Source organism: Anguilla anguilla, chromosome 4 (assembly GCF_013347855.1).
Source record: "Anguilla anguilla isolate fAngAng1 chromosome 4, fAngAng1.pri, whole genome shotgun sequence".
Taxonomy (NCBI): domain Eukaryota; kingdom Metazoa; phylum Chordata; class Actinopteri; order Anguilliformes; family Anguillidae; genus Anguilla; species Anguilla anguilla.
The window spans coordinates 58,138,044-58,156,095 of NC_049204.1; the positions used below are offsets into that span (position 1 = coordinate 58,138,044).

The 18,052-nt window shown below is 38.8% G+C and overlaps 2 protein-coding genes across 3 annotated transcripts in view; one reads left to right on the forward strand and one right to left on the reverse strand.

Moving 5' to 3' along the window:
- Positions 1–6,078, reverse strand: part of ddah1 (dimethylarginine dimethylaminohydrolase 1) — a 52,889-nt gene extending 46,811 nt beyond the window's left edge. Inside the window, exon 1 of one of the 2 annotated variants that reach the window (XM_035414025.1) lies at positions 5,608–6,078. In XM_035414025.1, coding sequence (XP_035269916.1) covers positions 5,608–5,637 — 30 coding nt within the window. In that variant the 5' untranslated portion in view covers positions 5,638–6,078. Of the gene's footprint in view, positions 1–553; positions 1,396–5,607 lie in introns of those variants that run through there. The other variant, XM_035414024.1, reaches the window with a different exon arrangement.
- A 1,176-nt stretch (positions 6,079–7,254) lies between these two features.
- ccn1 (cellular communication network factor 1) lies at positions 7,255–10,173 on the forward strand. Its single transcript, XM_035414022.1, has 5 exons — positions 7,255–7,520; positions 7,796–8,009; positions 8,355–8,699; positions 8,812–9,014; positions 9,129–10,173. The coding sequence occupies exons 1-5, from the start codon at positions 7,473–7,475 to the stop codon at positions 9,429–9,431; spliced, it is 1,113 nt and encodes a 370-aa protein (XP_035269913.1). The 5' UTR covers positions 7,255–7,472; the 3' UTR covers positions 9,432–10,173.
- Positions 10,174–18,052: the final 7,879 nt, after the last annotated feature.

Consider the following 18,052-nt stretch of genomic DNA (forward strand, 5'->3'; position numbering starts at 1 on the left):
ACGCACAGATAATACATTTGCTAATCGCTCACTGTTCTTTGCTTTGAAGATCACGTGCACATGCTCCCTGTAGCCCTGCTGGTGTCGGGGGTTTATATAACTAGAACAGTAAACAATTTCTAGCAGTGAAATTGGTGACGGTCGTTAGTGGAGACGGTGACAATTGCTCTTACAACCTCATTAAAACTTATCAGACTTCGGTGTGTAAAACAAGCATGTATTTTCATTATAATTCGAGCACGAAAACAGATCACACCAGCTCTGACTGTTGGTTACAATATCATATTGATGTACAAATCTCCTCGACCCTTTTTCACCGGACCATGGCGACTTGACCCTAGAGATACTGTAAATTGCTCTTTCAAAGGGCGTTGCCAGTTAATCACAGATCCCTTCATGTGCTTTTGCTTTATATATTCAAAATACTACTACCAACTGTGGTGAGTGAATATTATTAAAATATTATGAACACCTTTCTAGACGGTATGCACAAATAACAGTTAATGTAAATGTATTTATCAAATCGAACTTTGTGTACAGAATTTTACGGTACCTCTTTTCTTCTGCTAGCTGCCCCAGGTCTTGTAATCAGCGCGGTATCACCACACACCACGGCAGCGTCCTCCACGAATACGCAGTCTGGAAGACTTTCGTCGGCGGGCAGTTCAAGCACTTGCAGCCCAAGTTTGTGCTTCAGAACACTGACATAATGCTCGTGTTCTCGCTGAGCTTTGACATGGTCCACCTCCGAACAGTTTGTCCTCAGCGCTGCTTCGGCAAAGGACGTTGGAATAGCGCGTACAATCGCATGGGTGAAGTTGCCAAAACCTGCCATTAAAGCAGCCATATTAGCTACCCTCTAATTTAACTTTCAAAATTTTAAATCATAAACAAAATACACAATATAACATATAAGAGCTGCTGCTTTAAATTACGCCGCTTGTTGTCTCTCTTTTCGATTTGTAAACTGATAGCAACAATTAAGCGCAAACAGGCAAGCGAGCGATATGGGTTGGAATGACGCGCACCAACAAACCATCATCACGTGTATGAATAGCTTACATCAATCCTTCCTCAACCAAACAACCTGTCAACTGGCATATTTATGCAATTGAATCAAAAACATCAAAATATCCCGAACTGTCGAAGACGTAGCCAACCAAGCAATACTGTAAATGTTCGCAAATTATATTGGCAGATAGGCTACATTAATTCCTATAATAGGCAGTTGAGCAAAACGGTGTTTACGTTGGATGATGCCGTTCAAGAGAACATGTCTTCATATATTAGACAAGAGGGAAAAAACCTCAAGATGTACGTAATAACATTTTCAACTGATTTTATATCGCCTTCTAGTCGTATCCCGCATTGACATGCACATGGTTTAGTCCATTCGAACGGCCGGAGTTGGAATTAAAGGGGGCTACATCTAAGTGACAAACAGCAATATTGTAAACACACGTGACAAAAGAGTGAAAAACCCCCAATACAGTTTTGCCCCTGGGTAACCAAATTGTTTGCAGGTCTAGCGTGATGCAATACTCCAAGTGTGAAGGTTAACACACCAAAGTCGATTTCTATAGGTTGGTTTACACATTAACTTTGTTGTGTGATTGCGCCCATATATGCAACACGAATTCCCCCATGATAGTCAGAGGTGTATTCTGGTTGAATTAACCCCTCCTCCACCATTCCGAGCAAATAACGTAACTTTCTGACAAAACAGGTGTTGCTCACCTGCTTAGTCTAAAATATGTTAACGAAATATAATTTCTAATGAAGTAATATACCTTGATTTGTTTCTTGTGTGTGTTAATTAAAGCGGTAATATCATGCTAAGAATTAGTATGTGCAAATTTAGATGAATCTGGATAACCCACAGCCGCGAGGCAAGTAGCTTTTACAACAGTGGTAGTATTTCATTGTTGTTGACATCTAATCTTAGCATGCCAGTGTAGAATGCTATAACAATGGGAATAAACATACTTTTAAGAGTTCAGAGTGCAGACAGAAAGAAGTATAGACAATATTCATATACAGCCTATATGAGCACTCAAGTGAACAAAAACGATAGGAAATGCTATAAAAATGGTATGCGTGCAATGGCATCTACAATGACGTTACATAAACAGCAATATCCAAAAATACTGTTAACCCTTCTTATATAACTGAAAGAAAAAGCATCTTTAAACAATTTCCCCCTTAAACAGCTACTGTAGCTGGTATTGACAGAAGACCACATACATGTGAGGTCTACATTATATTCAGCGTTTATAGTTCGGTTATATTTAATTTTTTTAGTTCAGCCTAGCCATGACCCTGAGTATAGGTTGAAAGAACTGAAACTATAGGAATAGCGGGAATGCATTTTAAGATGTTCTGCGTTGAGTGAAGGAATTCCCATTTTGCCACAATGGGAATACTTTCCTAAATGTCTGAATGGAATGTTCCTTCGGACATCACTGAGCACATTCTTCCACACCCCAGGTCTGCTGTTTGTCTTTTCTTGTTCCAGATCCACTCAATTATTCTGACTGGGCTAAACATTCCAAGCATCCCACATTCCAGCTAAGATTTTTTCCATCAATAAACTTTTTTAAAAAACAGGTTGTTGGTGCCTGCTTACAAAATCCCCATCTGGTGAGAAGATATCCACTCAGGCCCTATTGGATTATTTCCAGACATTTAAAAATGAATCTGTGATAAGAGGGCAGGGCACAATGAGGGTAGACCGAACTTCAACATTGTGTATTGAGTGTCAGTTATTGTAACTGCAAATACCTGTAGCTAACTGCAATATGGAAACCTGGGTAAAGTAATATAAACATATATTCTTTCTACCATGACAGTAAGGGTACAGAATACCCAGTTATACAACATTGCATTACATTGCAGGTATTTAGCAGACGCTCTTATCCAGAGCGACTTACACAACTTTTACAGAGCATTTACATTGCATCCATTTATACAGCTGGATATATACTGAAGCAATTCAGGTTAGGTACCTTGCTCAGGGGTACAACGGCAGTGTCCAACCTGCAAATTTAACCTGTGACCTTTAGGTTACAAAACCAACTCCTTACCCATTACACTACTGCCCAGTACAGTAGCAGGAGTAGCAGCAAAGTGGCAAACACTGCTGTCACATTTTCCCAACCCCTATTTGTTGAGTGTATTTTTAGACTGTCGTTTCAGTTACAGTATCACAATGTAAAAACTAAATATTTCGCTCACAATTACTCAGAGAAAACGCTTCAAGCTTATGGACAGAATAACTTTTAGTTGGACTATTAATGATTCCAGGAAGCTCCTTCATGGTCACGTTCATGGTGACAGACTAAATCCCATTCTGTTAGCTTTTGGGCCAGTTCATTAATGTATACCCGGGTCTTTATTTAAACTTCACCAGAATCATCTCACTGATGTATTTCTTCCCCCATCCCCCCAATGAGGAATGTGTGGATGATTCACCCATTTTCAGTTGTAGGAGAGGCTGTCACTGTAATGGGGGCCTTGAACCACTTTTATGGCAAGAGCAAAGGAACATTTATTTTCCTGATCAGGGCCACCAACAAATTACGTAACATTCTTCACTTTTCATAAAGTGATCTTCAATTTGCTTCAGCTAAATGTGAATATTATTCTAATCCCAATATATATCTACTTAGGTGAATATTATTCAAATCACATTATATTGTATATCTACTTAGTTACTTTGTAACTTTCTATTTAATGAATACTGTGATATTGAAGAGTGACATGTAAAAATTAGAAGAAAAAAACAAACAAATTGCTCAGGAGACAAGAGTAATAAAAGGAGCATGGATTTATATGAGGGACAGTGAGTTATAAAAGCTCACTGCCTTGTGAACTGTTAGAGTGCAAAGTTCACAGGCAGCAAACATTTGAGTCCTCCTGCTTGGACTCAAGTTGAAATGTGATGGAATATGAGTTGCTAAAACAGCTGTGTATACATTTTTCCTGTCTGACTAATTAAAAGCAAGGAGAGAATGGATCTCTTTATAAAAAAGACAAAATATTGTTGCCTGTATAAGTCCTGAATATATGTTATATATTCTCACAACGACATTTGTTTGTTTGTTTAGAACATAAGGCGATGCAATATGTGTCAGAGAGAGAGAGAGAGAGAGAGAGAGAGAGAGATGGGGGCCCAGAGGGGCAAAGGAGTGTGTGTGTGTGTGTGTGTGTGTGGCAGGGGGGTTGGGGGAGAGGGGGTGGGTGTGGAATACACACCACAAAAATATTATTATTGTCATTACAGCATGGAGCCTTCGGTCCAAATCCCAGTAATGTTTGAATGCCTGGTTTACAATGACAATACTGTGTGTGAAACATACAGTTCATCTGGAAAATAATGGATCAGAGAGGCATGCTTAGAAACAGACGTCAGCCTACACAGCGATCAAGTCAACAAGCATTAGGCACAGACGTCACTACTGAATTTTCAGAGGAAAGAGTAGAGCCGCACAGTTCTTAAAGTGATAGTTCACTTTCTGGATTTTAAATAATTTATTATTTCGTTTTTGTATTTTTCTTTTTTTTTCCAGAATGGCCCAATGATCTTTTGTGCAGTGTTATGTTAAGTAGCTATTTTGAGACGTTTCTGACTACCTGTCAGCTTTACAATGGTATGTGTTCATGGTGTAGAGCAAGGAAATACAGTTAAAAGTTAACCGAATTGCTTATGTAACTCAATTCCTGGCTTCTCTGGCTTTCTTTGGATATTCATACTCAGTATAACCACTCACATGAAATGCGCATGGAAATGGGTAAAATAGCCTATATAAGTGGCATCAACAACCGAAAATGTAATGCTATTCAGCATTCAAGTATAGAGTATACGGAGCGGTTAAAATATGAAAATATGCTTTATTTTAACCACTGGGTAGCAGCATACATGTGTGATCTGAAAGATGTATAGCAACAAACAAGTTGCACGTCTGCAAAGAGCTCAACTCGTCTGCAACGAGGCTAGATGGACAAAGCTACACATGATAGATAACGCCCTGGAAACGTAGATGCAGGATACACATGGTAATCCGAACGATTCACAAAACTGTAAAGCAGAGACATGATCAACATATTTTGTCAAATAAATGTATTTTACAGATAGCCTATAGCTGTATGTCACCAAGTTAGGTTGAAGACAGACGAGGTCCGGTTGGCCAAATTTTTAGAGAGGCAATTGTAGCTTACTGTAGCTACATAATGATACATAATATCGATTTCTCTGTTTATAAAAAAAATATTAAGAAATTTAGCCACTGCACATCACCATCTAGTGTCTTAGTTTGGAAGTATGAAAAAGCTTGCATTCATAAAACATAACAAAAAACTGAGCGCATTTAAACTGTAACTTTGTTACGGTTGGCAAAGCCACAACTTTAGAATACTGCCGTTCTTTAGCTTTAGTGTTCTTCAATAGAGAAATTTGTTCCAAAGATGCAGATACTGTTGAGTTTTGTTGCACAGTTCTTACTTTTCTAAAGGCGGCCAAAACGGAAAATGTGCAAATAGGAATAGACATATTCATAAAGAGATGGATGAGCGAATATAAACAAAGGTCTTTTAAAGAGACCAACTCACCTGAGGGATATAGCTCTTGTTGTCAAACATTCCCTTTCGTCGTTGTTTGGACGTAGCTACAACCTTTAGTGTCCCGTATTGCAAATATAGCTTAGGGTTTAAATAATGTTCAGATGATTTTCTCCTCCATCAGTTTTGTAAAAACTGATCGTAACCTATATATGGTAAATACATTTATGGAAAACCTATAATCGTGCCCTGTAACATGCGTTTTGTATATCATATTACTCCGTATCTCACTTCTCTGTCAGCTCCGTTTGTTAGCACCAAGTTATTCTTGTGCGTTTGCTCTCTTGGCCAGGTCCTTTTTGCAAAGAACTTTAAAATCTCAGAATTTGGAATTTCGATGGAATGTCACTTATTTGAACCCCGCTGAAAAGTAGACTAAACTACTTTGCTATTTTTCTCACCAAACCAACATTTTATATGGAAAATTGGATCACTGCTGTATACAAAAAAATCTTGATGGACAGATTGCGTGAAAAGTAAATTAACCCAAGGAACGCAAAGGAATTTCCTGTATGGAGAACATATTTAACAACCCTTTAAGCTGTCAGGAATGCTTTGTGGTTGGCTAACTGAAGTAGAAATATGTTAATAATGTAGGCTACTGCCATACCAAATATGGCAATATTGTTACGTCTGGAGTCTGCATCCCATCTGGAATTGCTTAGTACAAGCCAATGGAGAGGATACGGGGCCAAAAATAGAAACTTTACTTTATTTCCAGTCTCTTCGGTCGTTTTAACAGCATGGCGATAGGTGAATATGTATTCCACTAAACTTCAGTCTATACCTTTGCATTAAAATGAACACAATAATAGCTGACATAAAGACCACATTTACGTTCTCCCTTTTAATATACTTGTAGGCTATGTAGGTTGTTAAAAACTGTGGTCTCGTACGTTTTAGTTTGTAAATTATATGTCAATACTAGAAATCGAGTAATCTGGTGTAGTCAGACAAAACACTACTAGTGCCTTCTACCATTGTTACAATTTAGGAACACCACAGGTGGTAAAATAAACCTCTGCAATATCATATCTGTTCTATACGATTTTGTTACTTTTTTTTGATGCTGTTTCAGCATTTGAAAATGGGACAGGTTTACTAAACAACAGCAGCAACAACAACAACAACAACAACAACAACAATAATAATAATAATAATAATAATAATAGTGTTCCAACCTTAAGTTTGCACCATAAAAATGAACAATTAATGAAGGAATAAACATCGTATGAATTAAACTTTTGACAACACACCGTTATGATGTTGTTCTAGCTAAGAGCGCCTATAGAAGGAATACACACATTACTTTCACACGTGTACACGTTTTTCTATAAAGGAAAACAATCCCAAAAAACATAAAAATGCTGTTTTTATTCTATATCTAACAATTATGGTTAACTTCTATTTTAGCATATTTACTAAACTCGCTTTCAGAATGAAGAATAATACTGAAAGAAAGTAGAGTGCCCTCAGTGCAAGGGGAAAATTCATTTAAGAAAAAAAGTTAGACAGGGTGGTGCTTAGCTTGGATGGAAAACGCGCCAAGAAACATTCCTTGCATAGTTTTGGAACAGTTCAACAGTCAGCCAACAACTACGTCAGCTTTCACTGCAGTATAAAAGAGGAGCGGGACTGAGTTTCAGTAGACTGCAACTGCAACCAGATCTTAAGTCAGAAGTGGCAAATAACTGCTACATACAAGACAAGAAAACATACCACTGCTACGCCGCATCTTTAAACGACTAACTCATTTACAAAAAGAAGACTATACCAACAGAAACCAAAAGGACTAGTGAAGTGTCTTTTCTTTTAAAACACTTTCGTCGTGTATTGAACCAAGATAATACCCTAAAATGTTGGTGCTATCGATTGCCGTTATCTTCCTTGGAAGCTTCAATGTGGTAAGTCACATCCTGACGTATTTTCAGTGCATAGTTGCTGCGTGTTTCGATTTAAGTAGATCATTGTTTTTTGTTTCTTATTTAAAATACCGAAACTTACAGGGTTACATAGCTAATGCAGAGTTGGGTGCGACAGTTCAGTTTAAGAGCTTGGCCGTCCAATTGCTGACAGTTATTCAAATAAAATGTGATCTCTAAAAGGGCGTAGATAGGCCAAACAATAATCGTTTTGTTCTTTACTATGCTTCATTAACTTGACTTCGTTATACCCGCAGGTATTGTCTTCCTGTCCTTCGGAATGTACCTGTCCTCGGGAGGTGCCCAGGTGCGCTCCAGGAGTGAGTCTTGTTCTGGACGGATGTGGGTGCTGCAAAGTCTGCGCAAGACAACTCAATGAAGACTGCGGAAAAACGGAGCCCTGTGACCATACCAAGGGACTCGAATGCAACTTCGGAGCTAGTTTCGGCGCCACTAGAGGCATCTGCCGAGGTAAGATGCTTTTTATGTAATGAATAAGTGTGGTAGGGATACAGATGATGTGTGAATGTAATTCCCGGTAAACTTACCGACCGTTTCTTTCCATATTTCCTTAAAAATGCGATTGCCTGTCACACTGTTGGACTTTGCTCATGATATCTAGTGAACTCCAGGCACACCTGTAGAACTCAAGGAAAATTAGGTGCAAAGGAATTCATTATCGAGCTGTCTGTCTCATTTAGGGAATTTTGTGATATTGCAGTTTAGATGTACTATGGAATTGGTAGCAGGGGGAGAAGGAGGGGCCAGTGCACAGAATAACAGTTCTTATTCTTTTCTCATTTCTTTTCCCAACAGCCAAATCTGAGGGAAGACCCTGTGAATACAACAGCAAGATTTACCAGAATGGCGAAAGCTTCCAGCCAAATTGCAAACATCAATGCACATGCATCGATGGAGCGGTTGGGTGCATTCCCCTGTGCCCACAGGAGCTCTCCTTGCCTAACCTGGGCTGTGCCAATCCCAGACTCGTGAAGGTGGCGGGCCAGTGCTGTGAGGAATGGGTCTGTGATGACGGCAAGGAGATGGAGTCAACTGACAAACTCTTCAGCAAGGAAAGTGGAACAGATGAGTCAGAGAATGACCTCACCAACAGAAATGAGCTCATCGCCCTATTCAAAGGAGGACTCAAATCTCTACCGGGTAAGTTTCCCATCTTTAAACAAAAGTGAAAAAATGACATTAAATCTTTCTCTTTGTGATCAGCTAAACACCAGCAAGAACAGTTCCTCATATTTTTGTTTCTCTTTTTCAGCTTTTAGAGTCCAACCTGAGGTTCACATGTTTGACAGCCAGAAATGCATTGTCCAGACGACAGCCTGGTCCCAGTGCTCCAAAACCTGTGGGACGGGTATCTCCACTAGAGTCACTAACGACAACAGAGACTGCAAACTGGTCAAGGAGACCCGCATATGTGAGGTCCGACCATGCAGCCAGTCACCCTACACCAGTTTAAAGGTACGTTCAAGTCTGTGCTATTTCATACAAAACGGACATAAGATATGTGAAAGGAGTCACTTGATGGTCTGCTGAATCCCTTGACTAAGAACCTGTTGTGTTTTTCTTCAACAGAAGGGAAAGAAGTGCAGCCGGACCAAGAAATCCAGTCAGCTGGTCAAGTTCACCTATGCGGGTTGCTCCAGTCTGAAGAAGTTCCGGCCCAAGTATTGTGGTTCCTGCGTGGATGGGCGGTGCTGCAGTCCTCAGCAGACCAGAACAGTCCGGGTCAAGTTCCGCTGTGAAGATGGCGAGACCTTCAACAAGAATGTGATGATGATTGCATCCTGCAAGTGCAACTTCAACTGTCCTCATGCCAATGAATCCTCCTACCCATTCTACAGACTCTTCAATGACATCCACAAGTTTAGAGACTAAGTCAAGCAGGATCCCAGAGAAGCAATACTGACAGCAAAGTCCATTGTACTAGAGATGTCTATTCCAACAAATTATAGACAAACATCTCCTGTTGTAACTAAATTCCCAAGGAATTATGGACTTACATCATGAGGACTATATGAAGTGCACTGTATAGCTGGAAACCACGTCAGCATTTTAAAAAAGACTTCTAAAGAATCGCTTCATAATACTGGAGCATCATGGTAGCTTCGTTATGGAGCAATATGTAATTAAGTTTGTAAAATGTAGTTAATAATATTGTTTTTGCGTGTATATTTTGATGTACAAATATAAGACATGACTCAAACTGTAGACGTGTGTGTTTATGTGTATATATACACAAACAGACATATATTTATATACACATATATAGGCATATATATGTGTGTGTTTGTGTGTATGCATATATACACATACAAGTGTAACTTAATTGTGTGTTCTATGACCTGTAATCTAAGAGAGGATACCGCATTGTGCTTGTTCAATGAGTTTGTGGTCACATTCCTTCCAGATGTGAACAAAAATGTTCACGTTTTGTGGCAGCTATCAGATTACTCTTCCATTAGAGCATTGAAAGAGAACGCAAGACATGTCAAAGAATCAAATAATGTGTTTTATTATTGTTATTGTTATTATTATTATTGTTGTTATTATTATTATTATTATTATTATTTATCTAAATGTAGCTACTTTTATTTGGATATTAAATGTCATACTGGAATAAATTGTAAAAAGGATTTAATTTTATATGTTATAAATAAAAAAGATTTATTTATGAAACTTGCAGTGTCCTGTCTATCAGTGGTGGTATTAGTCAGAATGACATGCAAAAATATTAAACTGGAAGAAACAAAAAAAAAGCCAAGATTCTCAGGGTGTATGGACCAAATTATGTATTGGTTCTGACAGTTTTAACATGAGGAACTACCATAACAGATTTTCTACACATTTGTGGCTCCAGTCTGAAGCTAGCTTCTTTCATTTCTTAACTGCCTGGCTATTAATCAGAAGCAAAAAAAAAAAAAGAATTCACAAGCTTTGAAGATTGTGCTAACAACTTGTTGTCTGAGAGAGAAAAAAACAATTGGAGGACAGAGCTGGTCTTACGTGTGTCCAAACAAAAAATAATGAATGAAAACAGTGGTCTGGTCTATTCTTATATAAGACGGCCATTTCCCTACCATCTGCCTTCTGCATTGAAAAGGGCTTGTGAAAGGAATTCCATTGTGGAGTCTTAAGAGGTAGCTTGCTTTCACTAGATCAGCCTAAGCCATGCTTTTCACTAATTCTAATAATACAACGATTAAAATTGAACATGGCAATAAGTGCAAAGGTATGCCAAGAATTTCAAGCACTCTTCCAAAAGGAACTGAAGGCCAGAGCATGTGAAGGAGACTTTTATTACTGAATGCCTTCTTTACATTGTAGAGAGGGTGCACCCTTGTGATTTAAAGGAAGACTGTTCATATGGAGGATGGGTGGGGGGGGGGGAGGTTCATCTTTATTTATACATTTTCAACATTCATTTTAGGCCTGGATTAAGAAGGTGTTGAGGATGTGCAGAAAGGTCTGTTGTTTCCGTTTAGTTTTAACTGTGATATGCTTGGACCTGCCGCTCCTCTCTGCAGCTAACCATCAGTTCTGGACCTTAGATATATACAGAGGGTTTTGATCCAGGTACAAGAATGGCTCTGGAATGCTGCAGTGGCTCAGAGAGCAGACACCCTGATGGGCAACAGATGTGGGAAACTATTTCAGAGAAACAGGTTCACTTGGATGGTCTCCTTCTATAAATACACAAATGCCCAAGTGCTCTTATTCAGGGGATAGTGGGATAATAATAAGGCTGTGAACCACAGACCCAGGGCTTCTCCGTGCAAATGGGCAGAGTTATGGAACTGTGCATCTGTTAACCGGAATATAGCGGTATAATACATGCTATTGGTTTATTTAAAGGACCTCAAAGTGCGCAGATGTCTTTGGATATAATGTAAATGATGATCGAACAGCTATGGAAAATTATCTCCACTGAAGGCATGGTCAGGGAGACCTTAAAATGATTTTATGGTACAACAAGACAGTAAGGTGCAGCCATTTCAAAAGGTCACCACCATTAAACCCGGTTTGTTAAGAAAGTGAGTGAACTGATATGTATGATGTATGCAGCTTTGTGGAGCATCCGTATGATGTGACAACTCCCATTATCCCACTTTTCAGCATTCACATTAATTCAGGACAGTTATATTCTCAGCACACCAGTGAAGATCCTTTAAAAGCCAGTACAGTCATATTACATTTATAAGGGTGTGAAGGGGAATCCTGCCCTCCAGACACAGCTCTGGTTCTTGTAGTAGATGAGAAGCTCAGCGTTGCAGCCGAGTAAACGAACAAGAAAAGAATGAGGAGTCATTTAGTGTAGAGAAACCTAAAATTGAATAATTCACTGGCTACATTAATGCCTGGGACGAAGAGTGTTTATATGATGAAGTCATTAACATTTATGCTTCATTAAATGTTTGAATGTTTACAATGCTGTGTGCTTGGAAGCTAACAGAGTAGAAATGACCATTTCAGCATGCTGGAAATAGCTGTAGAGTGACGTCAACACTTTTATTAGCCTCTTGTCTATAACTCCGAAGTCGATATTCAGTGTTACAGGGAGCAGTTTTCAACAGCCTGCAGACCAATAGACGCTCTTAGCTTCATATGCAGAGCCACCTGGTGGCCCTGAAAGGAACACCATGCTATTTAATACTTCATTGCACCAGTAAGTTGTATGACTGCATAAACCAAACTTCAGCAATTAAGTGTTATACAAGAGCTTAATAAGTCTCCAAATTTACAACCAACATAACTACCAATAATGTACAACTCTCATCTCTAGTCATTCTAGAGTGAATGACTTTATTTAAATTGCGAACAATAAAATAAAAAAAACATTTTCAGCCGTTTTATCAGTTTAGCCAACAGATATATTAAGGTTTGACTGTTTTGTTATGTGTTTAAGAAGGCCTGGTGTCATTTGAGTGATGTGACAACTTTTTGAACGGCTTTTACAAGATGGTTATTCAGATGGTCAAACATTCACAGGTAAACTACACATGAGCTCTGCAATTTAAAAATAAAATCATTTTATTCTTCCATTATTTATGCAGGAGAAAGCTCCATTGAGATTGTCATCTCTTTTTTCAAGGGATGATATGGCCAGAACGAACAGTAATGGATATAACGAATAGCAAATTAATCGCAGATGCTGTAAATCTGAGAATCCAATCTTTAAAATGAGCACAAGTATAAACACCACAGCATTAAACAGGCAGTAAATGCGTTTGGGAAAATAGTTGCTGCAATGATCCAAATAAAGTGCATTTGCTTTTTATAATACCTTAACTGCACGTGAAAAAATATCACCTTGTTAAATTCATTTGCAGGCCTTATAAATCTGCACTGGGCTTTGGTCATTGTTTCCATATTTCCTGCTAACTCCCCACAAAAAAAAAAACATGGAACAGGGTTAGTGATGTAAAAGGCGCCTCCTGCCAAACTTCTGGGGGAGGCGTGGGACCTTGCAGTCATAGCTTGGGTAAAAGAAGTTAATTATGAGGGGCGAATGCTTACACATAACATCATCCACTGTGGCCAGAGGATGTGAGCAGTGACGCAATTCCCCTGGAAAAGCTCTTAGATCTGCTCGCTTACATAAGAGTAATTAACGAGACGGGCTTATGGAAAATTATGCTTGATTGACTCACAAGTTGTTGGACCTCACTCAATGGAATGACGAACAGCGGATTTTGTTTATTCATTCAAATAAGCAGCATATTGACGGAAGAAAGAGATTTAGTGTCTACGGACAGGGCCGAGGGTATCAATTCCATCGTTCACTGAACACACAGCCTTGGAATTTCAAGTTAAGTAGTGAATAAATAGAATTAAGGGAAAATGACACTTAACATTATACAGAAACTCTGATTGAGGATATTTTAATTACATCCTGTCGATCCAGGGTGTTGCGTAATTGTCTTTACTGTATGTACATCATCAAATTTTGTAGTGGCATACACAGCTATCAAGGTGAGTTAAAAACATAATTCTATATATCACAACTAATTTCTGACCATACCGAGCCAAGATCAGAACGGGTTTGTTCTTGTTTTTTTTGGTATACAGTATGAGTATGAGTATGAGTGTTCAGTAGGCAAATTTCTCATTGTTGGTCTAAGAGAGAAGAGCTCAGGGCTTCCTCAGGGGATCCAATCAAATCACTGAGCAAAGCACGTGCTGAACTCGGCCCAAATAAGAGCTTCCTTCCCCCACTGCAAAAAAGCATGAATTATGAATTGGGCCCTTGCCCTGCGACGGTGCTGGCCGTCTCTGTTACAGTAACGCATCGGTCTCCGTACGCTCGTTTCCTCGCGTCCAAAAGGAGGGCCTGCACTCAGTCAAGGCGCGCTGGCTCCCGTTCTTCAACAATAACAACGGGCTTCACCGCGGCAGTGGCTCCTGGAGGACTCCGCTTTTACCATTAAAGGGACACAGCTGCCCCTTCGCCGATAATCACCTCCTGTCACACTGAGAGGAAGTGAGTCTGCACAGAAATGGAAGCCTGTCTCGGCGCTGCTATGTCACAGATACACTGCTATTAGAGTTCATTCATGCACGGTCTCTTCTTTTTTCTTTTTTTTAAAGTTACATTTTAATAAATGGTAAATTCTAGCATAAGGCTAATCCAGTTATGATAACAATACTGCAACTTCCTCTTTACTTGTGATAATGTGAAGACTAATTATTTGTATATATTAATTCTTTACATCAAAAATATCTTTTGGTTCACTTTAAAAAAGTTAAGTTTGATACATTTTCAAAGAAATATCAGTGAAAACACCCTATTAGACCAATATAAATAGTATTTTGAAATCCAGTTTGCAATCTAGCTAATATGAATAGAAATAACCTTTAAACAGTTAACAGTTTTGTATTCATATTGAATAGGAGTCCACATTTCCTATGTATACAAGAAATATTTACAGCAAAGTGTTAGCCAAACACATGTGCTGTGTGTATTTGTAAGTTTAGTGTGTTTTTTTTTTCCAAAATAAATGCCTTTCCGCCAACCCCTCTCTCCAGCAACAGAATACATACTCTGGTGGTATTTATACCACTTTATTTTTATGGCTCAGTTTTATATTTGCCATTTGTGCTAAACATAGCTTTTGGTGCTTAATAGCCACAAGTACGGCTGGCGCAACAATTTCCCATACCAAGTCTATTTCAGCATGTTGTGCTATTTATGAAACTCTCATAGATTTCTAAAGATAGAAATCTGTTTTAACAAGATGGTAAACGTCACATAAAGAAACCACATGAATCCAAAAGAAAGCCTCATAAAACCAAATATTTCACAAAAAGCAAACAGCATAGGGCTGGGAAGGGGGCCATGGACACCAGCGCACTCCATGATTGAACTTGGCAACCCTGCTACTGGCAGTGACTGGATGAGCTCAGTCAGGAACCTGCTGGTTGTGAGCACAGCTGAAAAGATACTTAGCAGAGGTTCTTCTTATTGGAATGAGCAGAGATCGAGATGTACTTAATAAATTGTGAACGAACTCTACCATCATCATCACTAATGGTATCACCTCTTAAAGCCCTTGGGCAACCAGACAAGAGAAAACTGTAATAGGCTGACTTTATTAACTTTTAAAAGATCACCACAAGGCCTACATTTTGAACAATCTCTCCCCACAGTACACTGTTGCCACAAACACATATTGACACACCCAGTGATCACATAATGCGTAGCAAGGCAGACGTTAGCCTTCAAGAATCTATTTTCCCAGGAGGAGCTGAACTTGACACTTGGCTCATTTTGGTGACTTGTTCCTTGAAATATACTCTGTGAACCCATTTACGGTTTCATAACTAATATCTTATGGGTCTCAAGGGCAGACGTTGTGTGATTATTTACCATCAGCACATAGACAAACCGTTGTCACAGCAGAGAGGGGGCAATATTCTTTCCAGTTACTCCTTCTTGTTGTTGAAACTTGACCTGATAATGAAGAAGGCTGATGTCTGCTTAATGCGTTATCAGGTCTGCAGGACACTTTCAGAGAAAACTTAAATGGTTCATTTAGCAGAATCCATTATCAGAAGGCACCACTCCGTTGACAGGGAGGTATCCATTCTGCAGTGCAAAGGGAGGATTTGGAGAATTCGGATTTGACATTGCTGCACGCGGAGCTTTCAGAAATAAACATTTGGTCTAGGAATATTTTTGAAAACCCTGGAGATTTGATTCCTTCTGTGGGACTGTATTATACTTTTTAGTTTTTAAAATAAGAATTCTGTGGTCCATGCATGTGGTAATGAAGAGCCATGTGGCACATGCATTATTATATTTAATATGAGAGTCCTCGATCTGCTGCAGGTGTTCATTCCTCTGTCCCAGATCACAACTCCAAACTACACAAAGGACATCTGCCAAGGAAATATCAGGGAACGAAAATACCCAATAAACACATAGTATTTTATTTTAGAAAAGAAAAGGAACAAACCAATGTGTAACTAGCTAAAATATGCCACTAAAAATAAGGAAGTACATACAAGCAGACACTTATTTTCCATAACCACCATCATAACCAGCAGCAGGAAAAAGCACAAAAAATAAATGCGGTGTTTAAGAAAAAAAATTACAAAAGCAACATTCACTTCTCAGTCATGCTCAGATCAAATATTTTTGGGCTTATACCCTTTTTACATGTTCATGTTCTTATCTTTCAATCATCACCCAACAAATATGTGTCAAATTACTGACTTTGAGCCAGTGTGGGGAGAAAAATTGTTTTAATTTCAGATGGAAAAGTTTCAGCTATTTGGTGCAAAGGGTATTATCATGCCAAGAACAAGCAATGGGGATTATAGCACTGGAAATGGGGAAACAAGCCAAAGGTAATTTGTGCCAACGTGATAATTAGGATTCTATTATTAAACCATGACAGGTGTCAACATCAAAGAGGCCAGAAATCATGATTGGCATCCAAAAACACGTGCAAAGAAAATGTGATTGCAAGTATAACAATTATGCTAATGTTTCATGCACCTTCAGTTTAATTAAAAATAACAGCTGTCTTAAGCAAGAAGGCAAGTTCTAAAAAAAAAAAAAGGTATCGTTATTATCATCAAAACAAATTGGAGGGAAGAGATGTGGAAACTGATAAAAACACAATTCTGCATTCAGTTTTACCTACAAATTACATATTTTTGAAGACCCATGTTCAAAATTTCATATCAGTAGTGAAAGGTCATTATTGCTTCTGTAGCTACAGTATTTACACTAGACTTCTCATCATGGTGAATCTTTTACTTGCTCAATTATCATTACTATTAACACCTCCTCAGGTCTGTTCTTCTTCATCCATTTTACCATAATCATCTGGGATAATCTTCTCTGTTACAGGGCTCAATGCTTGCTAAAATCTCCTATATCGTTTCAAGCTTACTGCTGCGGGCTGATTGTGAGCTCTTTTGGCCTCTATCAAAACAAGAGGGAAAGTGTTAATGGGTGGAAAATGAATGGAAAACCACAGCCACTTAAGTCATCAGACAAGAATTGTGACTCCATTGCTGGCCCACAGGTCTGTTTATTGGGGTGTTTACAAAATGTCAAGTTACGCAACAAGCAGGGCACATGTGGCGCTTCCTTAATCCGCAAACATAAAGTGCCTGAGGTATGCTCAAATGCTAAAATTAAATTACAGTCCTCATTACGGGGGCCTATTACATTATTATCTCAAGTGTTCATGCTTAAGTAAGAGCATTCATGTACTGGATGCCTGTACATTAAGGTATAGACGATATGATTAAGAAAATATAGCTGCAAAGCATTGATTCCAGGGTTCAAGGCGGCAGTGCAACTTGATTCTGCACAAAGGCCAAAGACCAAGCCTGGAATTAAACAGATCAACAGCATCGCATGCTAATTTTTATATACTAAAATATGGTTGGTTGTCATTTTGCAACATAGAAACCTTTCCTTCAGAATTTATTTAGGCATTTGAACAAACTGTTCATGTTTCAAATTTCATGTTGATCAGACTTATTATTCATGAGTCTTCTTATGATTTATGAGCTTATGAGCTTACTTACTGTATGATTCATGAGCTTCGCTGCTTGAACCTCTAAAAAGGGGCTTCACTTGAAGACATTGGGGGGCCTGTATCACAAATCAGGATTACTGAATTAGTGGGTGACTGCACTGAGTAAAATCTGGAACCATCCCCAATGTGGAACATGGTAAACCTTGAACTTGAACCTGCAGTTATCCAGGTAACTCAGTAACTCCTGCTTTGTGATACAAGCCCCAGATTTTAAATCTGGGCCAGGACAAAATCTGCACGCCGCTGCCAAAACATCTCATCAAGCCATGCTAAACAATCCCTCCCTTAATTTGAGTAATGTGGTGTCTCTGAGATGAATGCCATTAAGAAATTAGATGGAATTTGTTATCTTTTTATCCCTCTGCGAGTCCAGCAAGGCTTGCGCCAAGCGATTGCCTATCGAATGTTTTCATTTTGGCAAAGCAGTGAAACTGCAGAAAG